This window comes from Myotis daubentonii, chromosome 15 (assembly GCF_963259705.1).
Source record: "Myotis daubentonii chromosome 15, mMyoDau2.1, whole genome shotgun sequence".
Lineage (NCBI taxonomy): Eukaryota > Metazoa > Chordata > Mammalia > Chiroptera > Vespertilionidae > Myotis > Myotis daubentonii.
Window position 1 is genome coordinate 46577613 of NC_081854.1, and position 12860 is coordinate 46590472.

At 58.6% G+C, this 12860-nt stretch overlaps 1 protein-coding gene across 1 annotated transcript; it reads right to left on the reverse strand.

Moving 5' to 3' along the window:
* Nucleotides 1-15: 15 nt before the first annotated feature.
* PLEKHG4 (pleckstrin homology and RhoGEF domain containing G4) lies at nucleotides 16-10958 on the reverse strand. Its single transcript, XM_059667778.1, has 23 exons — nucleotides 10827-10958; nucleotides 10316-10367; nucleotides 8361-9083; nucleotides 8138-8233; nucleotides 7940-8063; nucleotides 7757-7850; nucleotides 7599-7673; nucleotides 7403-7519; nucleotides 7073-7171; nucleotides 6832-6980; nucleotides 6537-6675; nucleotides 6327-6443; nucleotides 4725-4907; nucleotides 4002-4498; nucleotides 3681-3927; nucleotides 2983-3072; nucleotides 2683-2904; nucleotides 2420-2590; nucleotides 2174-2351; nucleotides 1410-1526; nucleotides 1037-1273; nucleotides 834-949; nucleotides 16-692 (listed from the first exon to the last, which is right to left on the reverse strand). The coding sequence occupies exons 3-23, from the start codon at nucleotides 8899-8901 to the stop codon at nucleotides 687-689; spliced, it is 3615 nt and encodes a 1204-aa protein (XP_059523761.1). The 5' UTR covers nucleotides 8902-9083; nucleotides 10316-10367; nucleotides 10827-10958; the 3' UTR covers nucleotides 16-686.
* Between the last annotated feature and the right edge of the window lie 1902 nt (nucleotides 10959-12860).

The following is a 12860-nucleotide window of genomic DNA, read 5'->3' on the forward strand; positions in this document are numbered from 1 at the left end:
AAATAAAAAGTCAAAGTCCTAGGATCTCTCTCTGAGATGCCAAAAACCTAACAACCAGTGAAATAAGTTTAGACAACAAATCTAATTGAAAGCTATTCAAAAGGCACTGAGTCAATAGAACCAAACTGACCCAGGTAAGAAGGGGCTGGGCCTGGGGAGCCAGGGCAGGCAACAGTAAGGGCCCAACAGGATTGTCCCTTAGTTTGAGGAGCTTGGCTTTGAGACCAAGATTGGGAAGCAGCTGCTGGGACTTGCCCGTGCTCTTCCCGAGGGCTGGTGCGTATGAGGCAAAATGGCACTCACATAGGACAAGTCCTCGAGGCCTCTGCCCAGAGCCTGCCCTGACACACAGCTGCTGTGGCTACTTGGTGCCCACCAGCCTAGAGCATGGAAACACCCACCCTCTGCTCTAGCCTAATCCTAACCCACAACTGGGTGGGAACTGGAGAGACAGAAGGGGACATGGAGCCAGGAGCCCAGGATCAGGGTGCTCATTCAGGCTCTGCAGCAGAGTCCCCTGGAGTTCAGTGGGTACAGATGTCAAAAAGGGTAGTCAACAGGGCAGTGCATGTGGGCTGGAAGTGGCCCAGGTGCCAGCTATGCCCTGGTCACAGTAGATCCAGACAGAGGTGATGTTGTTTGGAGTTATGGGCTGCTGGATCCACCGCTCACATTCGAGCCTAGGCTCAGACCTGTGGTGCCAACCTAGGCATGAGTGCCTATTTCCCCAGTTCAGGGTCCACTCACCCCCATTCCCACCTAAAGGAAAGGCAGCCATAGGCCCAGACTGGGTTGGGGAGGGGCTGGTGCGTATGAGGCAAAATGACACTCACATAGGACAAGTCCTCGAGGCCCCTGCCCAGAGCCTGCCCTGACACACAGCTGCTGTCAGAGCCACTGGAGCCACTAGCAGATGGGCACTGGGATGAGACCTCTGAGTCCTCAGGAGCTAGGGCAGGAGAGTGGGTGAGCTGTCAGCAGGGGTGGCCCAGAGCCCAAGTCATGCCCTCCTGCCTCTGGCTAAGCCCAGACCTACTCAAGGATGGCTGGCTGCCCAGCTCCTCTTCAGCCTCCAGCGCTGTTTCCTCTGGGAAGCTGGTGGAATACAGGGGCCAGCGGAGGCCCTGAAGAGTTGGGTCTCTGTACAGGTGCAGGTTGAGGGACCCTAGTACTGAGCCAGAGGCAGGGTCTGCAGGAAGGGAGCTCGAGACCCCCAGGTAGGGGCTCTCACAGTCAAGCGGGGCCACAGCAATGGAGGCCCGAGAACGAACTTCTGCATAAGAGAGAGGGTCAGGTTAGGACAGGTGAGAGCCCACCTGGACCAAGGTCCTGAGGGGAGCGAAGACTGGGGCTGACAGAGGTCCCGTTGCCTTCCGCGCAGCCTTCCTTTACCCCACCCACAAGGCTACCTCGGCACTTTAAAACGTAGTTGATGGTGCGGTCGCTGATAGCTTCCTCGTTGGGGGCGATGTCCCGGAAGGCTTTGTTCCCCACACCCATGGACACCATCTCAGCCATGCGCATCTCTGGGCGGAGAGAGGGCATAGCTGGAGCCCTTTGTGACATTAGCCTGCCCCTTGGCCTCTACTATTCCTCCCCCTTAAATAGGTGTTTCCTTGACACCCATTCCCAGCAGATAAACATCCCATGCACTGAGCCTTGGAGGTGCCAGACTCGCTCCTCCCAACAATCCTGTGGGCAGGTATAATTCCCCTTTTAGAGATGAGACCTCTGATACTCAGAGAGATTAAGACTGTGTCCATGGCCTGGCCAGCATGGCTCAGTGGTTGAGTGTTGATCTATGAACCAGGAGGTCATGGTTCAATTCCCAGTCAGGGCACATGTCCGGATTGTGGGCTTGATCCCCAGTGTGGGGCATGCATGAGGCAGCCGATCAATGATTCTCATCATTGATGTTTCTCTCTCTCCTTTTCCCATCCTCTCTGAAATCAATTTAAAAATATTAAAAAAAAAAAAAAAAAAGCTTGTGTCCACAGTCAGAGACAGTGACAGCAGGACTGCTGACTTTGGGGTTCTTTCCCCTACGTTGGCTGCTGCTGGGCCTCCTCCCCCCTTCCCAAGCACTTCCAGGTCCCTAGGCCCTCTCTGGCCCCTGTGGGACAACAGAAGCTTGGGGGGCGGGGGCGGGGGTGAAGTAGGGGCAGGGACCTACCCTTGTTGTGGACGGCCTGCTTCCAGAGCAGGCGGGAGATGTCAGCCGTCCAAGCCTGCTTGGTGGCCAAGCTGGCAGCTTGCAGCACAAAAGTGTCCCTGGCCTTGCGACGGCGGAACCAGATCTCAAAGCGCAGGTTGCTATCCCCACAGCACTCGGTGAGACCAAGGTCTGCCATCTGTGTGGCGGAGAGGGATGTGGTGAGGCATGGGGAAGCAGGGGCCCAGGGTGGGGCGGTGGGCCTACCTTGAAGGAGCGCTTGTAGGCAAACATGTCGGTGCCGGTGGGTCCTCGGCGCGGCTTGCTGAAGAGCAGCAGCTCCTCAAAGAGGAAAACTCGGCGCAGCGACTTGTGGCGCCCAGCACGCACCGTGAACTCATCTTGTCGCACCAGCTGCCCCTGTTCCTTGAGGTTGACCTGCCAAGTTGGGGCCCAGTGGGTGCCCAGCTTCTTTGGCCCCCTCCCTTGACACCCACTGCACCTGCCCACCACGGCCCGGCATGACTCACGTCACAGCCCTGGATGGCGTCCATGGCAAGCAGGTCGTTGCCATGTCGCAGCTGGAAGCGCACCAGGCTCTGGGCAGCCTGCAGAGCGCTCAGCTCCTGCCGGGGCCCCCCGCAGGCCCGCGCCAGCTCCTGGAGCAGCAGTGCGTACTTGCTCATGCGCTGGATGGGCTTCAGCAGGTAGGAGGCCAAGTCCAGGTGGTCCCCCAGGGCTTGCTGCTTGTCCTGCCAGGTGGGCGGAGAGCATCAGGCAGCCTCAGGGTACTCCCGCCATCCCCCGCCCCCTCACTCAGGCTCGCCTACCTTGAAGAAGGAGTGGCCATAGCTAGCCATCAGGGCATCGGAGCGAGGTTTATTTTTGCTGTACAGCGCATACATCCCAAACTGCACCCTCTGTGAGGACACGTAACTCAGCCCCAGGTGCAAGGGGGCCAGCTCCCAAAAGCTGCCCTTGCTTTGAACAAGGGGTGATCTGGCAAGAGCAGGCCCTATGCAGAGGGGGACTGCCCACAGTGAAGGAGTCCTGTACCCAGCTCGGCTCTTCCCACAGCTCTGAGAACACTCTGGTCTTACCTCACCTTGGACTACTCCTCTGCTCACTACACTCAGCCACCTGACCCGTCTCTTCCTGGACCACTGGGCCTCTTTCCTGCCACAGGCTTTGCACTTGCTCTTTCCTCCGATGGGACACCATCACTCCAGCCCCGCCCTCTGGCCTGAGCTCAAACATCAGCTCCGCACAGGCCTCACTGCTCCAAACCCTGCCCCACTGGTAACTCAATCTTCTCCGATTATTTTCCTCCAAGCCCCAACTATCACCTGGAATTACCTTTTTCACTTTTATGTCTCCTCTACCTAACTGTGAGCATCCTGAGGGGCAGCGCCCTATTAGTCTTGTTCACAGATATAGCCAGCACAAGGCTTGGCACCAAGCAGGTGCCCAACAGCTTTTATTGAGTGTGGCAGGGTAAGTAAGGGGCAGTGTGACTTAGGGGGCTTACGTGGCGCAGGAAGGCATAGGCCACCCGGGGTGGGTGCTGCGTGCAGGCCTCCAGCTCACGCAGGAAGAAGTGCCAGTGGAAGTCACGCAGCTTTTCCAGATTGCCGAAGAGGTGGGCACGCTGGCCACGGAGGCCCTGGGGCACATCGGGGCGATCCAGCTCAGGGAAGTAGTTCTCTATGGTATAGTCAAGGGCGCGGACATACTCCCGCTCCGTAGCCACCATCTCTGCCAACACCAACTGGAGCCTACCGGGTAGGAGAAGTCAAGACCCCGCCATCTGCCCTGCCACTGCCCTCCCTGCCCTGCCCAATGCCTGTACCTGCTGGGACTCCTGGGATCAGAGCTGCCTGGCAGAAGCATGGTGGGGGATAACCCAGGCTGGGCACCAGCCTCTGGTCTGTGACAGGCAGCCACACTGGCCGCTTGGTGGCAGTGGTAGACAGACTCTCTGAGACTCTGCCCCAGACTCCGATCAAGGCTGTATGCCTTCCTCAGCGGAGCGGTGGCAGGCACAACTGGGACCTGGCTGACACACGGGCTAGCTGTGCTGCCCGTTGGTAGTGGCTTCAGTGCAGCCTCTAGCTTCTGGTCCAGGGCCAGCCAGGTGTCCTGGCACTGTGCCCAGGCCCAGCGGCACTGCTGGCGGACGCCTTCAGAGCCCAGGCCCGTGGCCAGAGCCCACATCTTTCGGAAGTGGGCAGGAGGCAATTCAGGGTGTTTAGTCCAGTGCAGCTGCAGCCGTTGCAGCACAACCCCTGGGCGCTCCTGCTCCAACTCTGCCAACACCCGCTGCCCCTCCTCAGCCCATGTCGAGGCCTGCAACACCAAGGCGACACAGGCACTGAGGGAGGAACGCACCAAGACTGCTGAGCCTTCTCCCTGTTCCCCATGCCCACAGGGTGCTGGCCCCAGGCCACATCCCCAGTGGTTGGATTTAGGGGTCAGACTGAAGACCAGGAAGAGCTCAGGCTGTGGAGGAGCTGGGCAGCCACCCCTTGGGCCCTACTGACCACCCGGAGCCAGGGGCAGAACCCTCACACACCTGCTTGAAGAAGCACGACAGCCTCTCAGCATCTGCCAGCCACTGCCGCCGCTGGGCCAAAGCTCTAGAGAATTCAGTCAGCTGGGCTTGCAGGGCCAGAAAGCGGGCCCCAACGGGACCCAGTTCAGCTGCTTCCCAGCCAGTCAGCGGCTGCAGAAACTTCTCCCCTTGCCTGACCTGCTCCTGGAGACAGACTGGACTCAGCGGCCGAGGTCTGGTGGTCTAGCCCCCAAGCCCAGGTCTCCTCCACTGACATTACACATCAAGTCTCACCTGTCAAAGACCCTCTCTCCACTCCCCACACATTTCCTTTTTCCTCTTAGCCCCGCAGCCAAGCCTATCCTCACAATCGCCATGTCCTCACCTCATCAGCCCCCTCCAATCCCACTCCCAGCGTATCTCAGGACTCGTCCGACTCCGCAGCTCAGCAACATTCAACCCTCTCTCCTGGATCCTGACCCTCCTCACTCTCCTGATTTTCCTCATCTGTCTCTGGTGGTTCCTCCTCCTGCTCCCAGACCCTTACCTGGGCCATTGAACACTGAGGCTCCTGAAGACAGTCCACTGTCTCTCCCCAGGCAGTCTTGTGTAACCACACTTCAAATGTCACCCATATCCACCAAGTCACCCTCTGCAGCCAGATCTCTAAGCATCAGGCCCAATCCTATGGGTCTTCCTCTCATTCCCCCATGGCCATCTCCAAAGCACACCCAAGACTGGATTCACAAATGCCCTTCCCCCAAAAAGTCCTTGTCTCCTGGTATCTCTCTCAGGAAACAGAACCCATTCATTCTTATCATCTTCCTCTCCCTCTTACCCTCTCATATGTGTCCACCATCAAATCCCATTTAATCCATGCCCTCTGCTATCATCCTGGCCAGAGTAACCATCTCCCACCTGAATCACTGCAACTGCCTCTTCAATGGACTCTCCACATCCATCCTCCAAATCTCCAAATCGTTGTCTACCCAGAAACTAGGGTAATCTTTCTAGAACACGATCTGAATATGTGACTTTCCTGCCTAAATTGTGCACCTTTACAGGGCCCAGTGATCTGGCCACTGAGCACTTTTCCAGCCTTGTTTTACCTTATCCCACCCACCTCTCCCTTCCTCTTCTGCTCTGCAATTCAACCTGTCCTTACAGTTCCTCAGGCAAGTCATGCTCCCTCCTGCCACAGGACCTTTGCACATGCTGTTTGTTCCCTCAGTCTGGAATGTCTCAGAAAGTCTGCCCAATACCCCTCTGGCCGGCCTTCCTTCCTTCCTTCCTTCCTCTCTCTCTCTCTCTCTCCACCCCTCTCTCTCTCTTGCCTTGTTAAAACAAGGCCACCAAAAATTTTGGTTACCTCCCCCCAAAAAAATTGGGAGAGAGATGGTCATGTCTTTCTTATACACTGAGGTAGAACCACCTGCATTGCTTCTCTCCAGAGCTTTTTGCTTCAGTTTGCAAACACACATTTATGACTCTGAACCTTTAATACAACTTCTCTGCTGTACTACAAATCCCAAGAGAGTATAGATTTGCTTTCACCCACCCTGCATTACCAATTCCTGGCAAAATGCCCCAGGACCTACAGAATAAACAAATGGCCAAACTCACCTGGGCAACCCGGTCCAGCTCCCGAAAAGGGCCTTGGGCCTGGAGCAGGGTGTCCATGGAGGGCTCCGCTGGCTCCTCCAGTGCTGGCCAGCCCACCTGCTGCAGCCACACTTCGATCTGGAGGGACACAAACAGGGCAAGGACACCTGTTATGGCTGGGAGGTCATGCTTGAGATCAGGGGTGGGCCCATCTGGGCGGATAGTTCCCACCTGGTGCAGCCCGCCCTCCTGGGCCTTCAATGTCTGGATCAACTCCAGTGCCTGTATTCGACGGTTACTATGCAGGGTCAGTTGGTGCAGCAGCCCATCCACGCAGCCATAAAGCTCATCAACCTTGTCCACCGCTGGCCTAGTGCAAGGTACACCATCTTAGGGCCCCTGCCCGTTACCTTGTCCATTCCACCCTGTCCTGAGACCACAATCCTGGCTGGTTCTGAGCCAGCTGAGGCATTGGCATGGGATATGGTGTGCTGGTGCAAGATCTGGGAGCTGGGCTTGTACCTACCTGTAGTCTGGGCTCTGGGTCACCTCTGGGACCTCCTGCTTCAGCCAGGCCAGCTCCAAGCTCCCCTGGCATTGTAGCCATGCTAGCTGTGGTGAGTCTAGCACGTGCTGCATCAGGACCTGTGCCTGCTGTAGCAGCTGATCAACTTCCTGTGATTAAAGGCAACAGGTAGTAGAAGTGAGCATGGGAGAAAAAGAGGGAGACAGGAAGCACTGGGGAGGAGTCAGGAGGAGACACTCACCCCAGTCTCCATGGGCTGGGGCATAGCCTTCACAGTCTCAATGGCCCCCTGGAGCAGGGTACAAACCACTTGGCAGCTCTGCAGTAGGGCTTCTAGGCGCTGTGAGTAGGGGCAGGCATGACAGAGGGTGCACAGTGCTGGTCCCATCTGGGTTCCAGGATGCTGCAGCCAGCTCTGGGATGTTCCACCCGACCCAGAATCGCTGTCCAACTCGCCAGGGTTCAAGTCAGTTGTCACTGCCCTGCCTGGATCTGGATCCCCTGCCAAGTCTCCCCCTCTGCTGGCCAGGTTGCCTACATACCCGCTCTACGCCCCACCCAGTGCACTGACCATCCGGAAGTGCAGCCAGGCCTGATGGCAGTAAGGCAGGCCTCCTCCCAGTGAAGCGGGTAACCGTGAAGTGGAGATGTGGGTCAGCAAGCTCTGAAGAGAGGACAACTGCTCCACCTGCAGGAAAAAATGGTGTTGTGACCCAGGCCTGGGGGGAAGCATCCCACGTCCACCCCTGGCCAACATGGCTCAGTACCTGCAGCCCTGAAGGCACCTCCTTGGGCATTTTTCCCACCAGCAGCACCTGGTGCACCGACCCTGGGACTGCCTCCTGAAAGAAATCTGAGCTCATCCCTGCCCCAACCTTACACAAATGGAATGGTGAGGGGTGGGGAGCCACAGTCCAGTACTCACTTGCAGTTGGCTGAGCCCCCAGAAGAGGGAAGAGCTCGGGGGACAAATTCGGGCATCCACTAGCACAGTCAGTCCCAGGGCCTGTACTTCGAGCCTAAAGGAACAGGCTTCATTCAGGACCTAATTCCCAGGCCCTGCCATCTCTGGGCTCAGGCTCTACCCCCAACCCGCTCCTCCCCCAACCTGGGGATGCTTCGCAGGTAGAGCAGGAGGCGGATGAGTTCCTGGCTGCGGCACGAGGGGTGAAGCCAGGTGTGGCTATGAGCACACAGAAGCAGCACTGCCCGGCCTTCTACATCCCGAGTCCCTGTGGGGAGAGGGCAATGAACATCGTCCCAATCAAGTCACCCTACCTCCACCACCTCTAGTCCCTCCTGCTACCTGGCAGGGCAGCCATGCCACTGGCCAGCAGCTCCCAGGCGAGGTCTTGGGCCAGAAGGTAGTCAGCGGGCTTAGGGAGGCTGGATCCACTAGGGTCTTGGAAACGGAAATGGCTTGGGTCTGCACTGGCCCATCTATCCAAAGATCCCCTCCTCTGACCTGGGGCTTCGGCCTGAGTAGGGCCCTCCCACTCCCTTCCCAGGCATCTCTGCCCAGCCCTTACCTGCCTCCAGCAGCTGTGATGATGTCTCAGGTAACGGGCCTCCCAGGTTCACAGAAACGCTGCCCAACTCCCCAGGGTCCAAGTCAGTGGTCATTACCCTGCCTGAATCTGGGTCTCCTGCCAAGTCTCCCCCTTGGCTGGCACTACTGCCCTGTGCCAGGCTGAGGTGGGAGGACATTAGGCACAGGAGGCTCTTCACTTCAGAGGGGACTGCTTCCTCTGACTTGCCTGAGGAACCTCCTAATGCGACCCTCTGGCCATCCCCTGACCCATCCACAGCCATCGGTCCTGGGGTTGGTGGCAGCTCCCCACACAGGGGGCCGCCCTGCAGCCCGTCACCCTGAGCTGCCCCTGCGGGGGGTCTCGGAGGACTGGGGTCCTTAACCTGCACCTGGGGAGCGGGCTCCTCCTCATCCCAGGCATCCCTGAAACGGCACACAGCAAACCTCCAGTCGGAGGCTTGGCCCCGGGAGTCCGGAGACTCATCCCCATCCTCCGGGGACCCCTCCATCACCCACTCCTGAAGGTTGGGCCTGCTCATGGCGAGCGGGAGAGGGCCTGGGGCCTCGGGGTGAACGGAGGCCTCAGCTCATCCAGGAAAAGGGCTCCAAGCGGTCGGCAGGGTAGCACGCGGTGGCAATGCCGGCGGAAGGCACCAGGCCAGAGGAGGTGCCGGTGTGGGTGCCCGGGCACAGGGGGCGCAGACGTGGCCGCGGTTCAGGCCTGAGGAGGGGGGGGGGAAAGGCAGGGGTCTCCCTTCCGCTCGCGTGGGCTCCGCCCTCCCACGCCCTCTCGCGGCTCTGCAGGCCTGTGCTGGGGGCGCTGCCTCGCGCTCGCCCTCGTGGGCCCAACGGGAACCAAGCCTCGCCCCGGGACCGCGTGCGCCTCCCCGCTCCCCGGTCCCACCACTCACACCCCCGGAACACGCTACGAGGGCCCGCGAAGCAGCCGGGGAGGCCACGCCACCGGAGCCCCCGACGTCGGCAGCAGAGCCTCGACGGCGGCCGTAACAGCGTGCAGCCGGCGTCCGCGGGCGCCGCCTCCTGGCCGCGCGGGGCGGGACCGCAGGGCGTCCGAGGCCGCGGCGCCGCGCCGCCCCCTGGGGGCCGGAGGACGGAGCCACCGCCCACCGCGCCCGACCCCACGGCCGACGCCCGGACGCCCTGACGGCGCGGAGGCGCGGGCCCTGGCAGCGCCTGCTGCCCGCTGACCCCGCCTTCCCCGCGGCCCAGGCGGCTGGATTCCCCCCCGCACCTCCAGGCCCCGGTGACTTGGACGCAGCTTCTCAGTCTGGTTAAGGACAGAGACCAACGGCCATTCCACTGTGCCCACTCGCCGAAAAGTGACAAGCGCGTTCGCTAGGGAAGGGGGTGTAGTTTGCCAGCAAGGGGCCATATGGATCCTCCTGGGGGTGGGGGGGAGGGCTTGGGATGGAAGTGGGGGGCTTGGGGTGAAGGGGGGCGGGGCTTCTGCTCCCAAATGCACGAAATGTGGGGGGAGTCCTGCCCCAGCCTCCCTAAGCAAAACAAGGAGCGCTAATTTCTCTCAACCAGGAGAAAAGTGTGGGTCTAGTCAGGCGGCCCCTAGAAAAACAGACTCCCTAAGCCCAGATGAGCTGCTTGGGCTGCTAGGAGCCAGTCAGGGTATCTTCATGGAGGGTGGGAGGGAGGGTCCCCGCCACTGCAACCCCCATGTTCCCTCCAGGCCCCAGGACCAGACCCCAAGAGACAAGTTGTATGGTCCCATGATGGGAAGAGGGAAGGGGCAGGGAGGTGTCTGGGGTGGGAGCTGACCCGGGCCCAGCCCCTCCACTCCCTGACATTCCTGGCACTTCTCTCACATACACTCCTTCCTCAGCCAACACCCCTTCCCCACAAAGTCCAGTCAAGGAGGCTAGGAATGAGGCCTGGTCCTAGAGCAGAGAGAGAGTACCGCAGGCCTGCTCCTCCACTTACCTGCTGGGTGAACTCCAGCAACTCAGTTCTCTTTGAGCCTCACCTTACTCACCTGTTAAAAAAAAAAAAAAAAAAAAAAAAGTCATTTCTTTCTCTTGGGATTGCCATGAGGACTAGGGAAGACCCCGTATGTCGAACGTCCACTTGCTGCCAGCACTTGGCCTGTGTTGGTGCCCTGCCCCTCACTTCACCCTCAATCATGGATCCTCAACTGGTGAAAGTCACTTGGATAGTTGGCCTGTGAGATCCCTCCCCGTCCTGAAGTATGAGGTCCCTTTGAGACAAGTGGGCCTAGCCTAACACTCCCCAAAATTTGTGGGAAGATTGTGGCCAAAAGAAGGCACTATGCCCCACAACATGGCCAGGCCCTTGGTTCCTGGGTGCAAAGGCTTCCCTGACTCTAAGGCAGGGACCCCGCCCTCGTGAGCATCAGAAGCAGGCGTAGTGGGAACAGCAATCCCCCCTCCTCCCAGCTGTCCCATCAGCACCCAGAGCCCAGACTCTCAGCTACCAGGGAGCCTCCTTCATGAGCTGATCTGGCTGCAAGAGAGGAGCCTTGGAGTTGTCCTGCTCCATCCCCAACCCAAAGTGGGTCCTCTCATCCCACCCTCCTCTAGCTTCAGTGAGCATCAGGTCCAACCTTGGCTCCCGCCCCAGCTGTCCCAGGGCCGCCCCACTGAGTCACTGCCTCCTGCTCCCTCCCGCCCCTTCTGCTGCCCACTGTCTACCCATCCCCACCCACTAGCCAGGCCCCCTAGGAGCCCTAAGAGCTGAGGGGGGAACCTGCTGGCAGGCACACATACCCCTTTAATGCCAGAGGTAAATAAGAGGCCCCAAGCCACAGGCCATAGCTAAACCCAGCACCACTGAACACAGGCAAACAGATTCGGGCCAGGGCCAGGGCTTGGTTTATTCCCCCCACATAGAATGTGCCTTGTAAGCGTCATGAAAACAGAGGCTATGTGCTGTCCACTCTGTGCTTCCAGCAATAATGAATGCTTAAGGGATGCCTGAGGCTGGTCACACTGCCCCGGCCCTCCCGCGGCTCTCCATCCAGGAGCCAGATGTAAGCCAGGCTCACAAATGGAGAGAGATTCAGAGGCTTCATCTGAAAGGGGCATAAAAGAGGCAGAGAGCTACAGGATGCGCAGCCCCGGGATGGCGACGATACAGATAGAAATGGGGACAGCCTGAGGCCTAGTGAGGAATACTGGGGTCTGGGCCCGGAGCCAGCCTGGGCTGCTGACCACAGCAGGCTCTGTGGGCTGAGATTGCAGGACTGAGCAGTGACTCATGGGGCCCATCTCTGTGGCTCTCCTGGCAGCAGAATATACTCACAGCAGCCTTTTCCACTGAGATCATAAAATGGGAATGGGCTTCCCTCCCCTGCCCTTTTCCCAGCCTTCCCTCAGCCTCCCATTCCTTGCCAATATAAATACATCAAAAGTAAAATGCTCTGTGCCTCAGTGGACCTAGTGATAAGAGACCTGTACTCATTACCCTTACTCCATCCCAAATTTCCATACTCTCTTCAGTACTGCCCCAGATAGCGAGGGTGACATACACCCCTAACCTTCTAGACCTCTCTCACCTTGCACCTAAATAAACTCCAATCTCCTTAGTGTGGCATTCAAGGCCATCCAGACCCATCATCCGAGCCTTCCTTGTCCAGGTCCTATACTGGCCTGCAAAACTGATCTAATTACGAGTCTTAGTTACCTCTTCTCTACCTGGAATGCCCACACCCATCTCCCCAGGTCAAAATCCTTCCTCTTTCAAGCCCCGGATGCAGCTCAGGTGGCACTGAAGGCCATTTCTGCCGTTCTGCCCAGTCAGGTGGTAACCCATAGATGAGCTCTTGACTTGCTCGCTCTCCTGGAATCCAGATGCCTGTCTCCCCCGCCTGTGCTCACCCGCTTTCTTCCCCCAGCCCCCTTGCCTCTGACCAATCCTGTCCGCCTGCAGTCCCGGTTCTTAGTTACCCAGCAACAGGTCCAGGACCCCCTTGTACCCTCTCCCTTACGCCATAGAACCTTTCTGGTCAGCCCGGGACTCTGCATGTTTGATAAGCTCCTCAATGATGCTGACACTAAAGTCTGAGAATGGCTGCCTCCTCTCCAGGACCAGCCCCTCCACGTCCCTGGGCTGCCGGAGTTGCCTCCCAACAGGTCTCCTCTAGCCTTTCCCCTGCCAACCCATCCTGGGATTTCACATATCTTCCATCTGGCTCAGCTACATTTGTGCTTCCTAAAGCACATCAGTGCCCACACCACTCCCAGATCCAAATTCTCTCAGGCCAGCTCTCTCTGGAAGACCCCCAAAATTCAGCAGGTAGCCATCTGCCAAAAAAAAAAAACACCCCACAAACACATCAGCGGAGTCTGCCTACCCAAGCCTTGGGTCCCTGGCTGGTTTCTCCCAACCACATCACCCGCTACTTCTTGATTTTTGCTGGGTGTGCTCTAGGCATCCTTTGTTTATGCTGCTCTTTCTACCTAGAATGCACCCACCCAACTTTGCCTTTATTATCTGAGCCTCTATACAC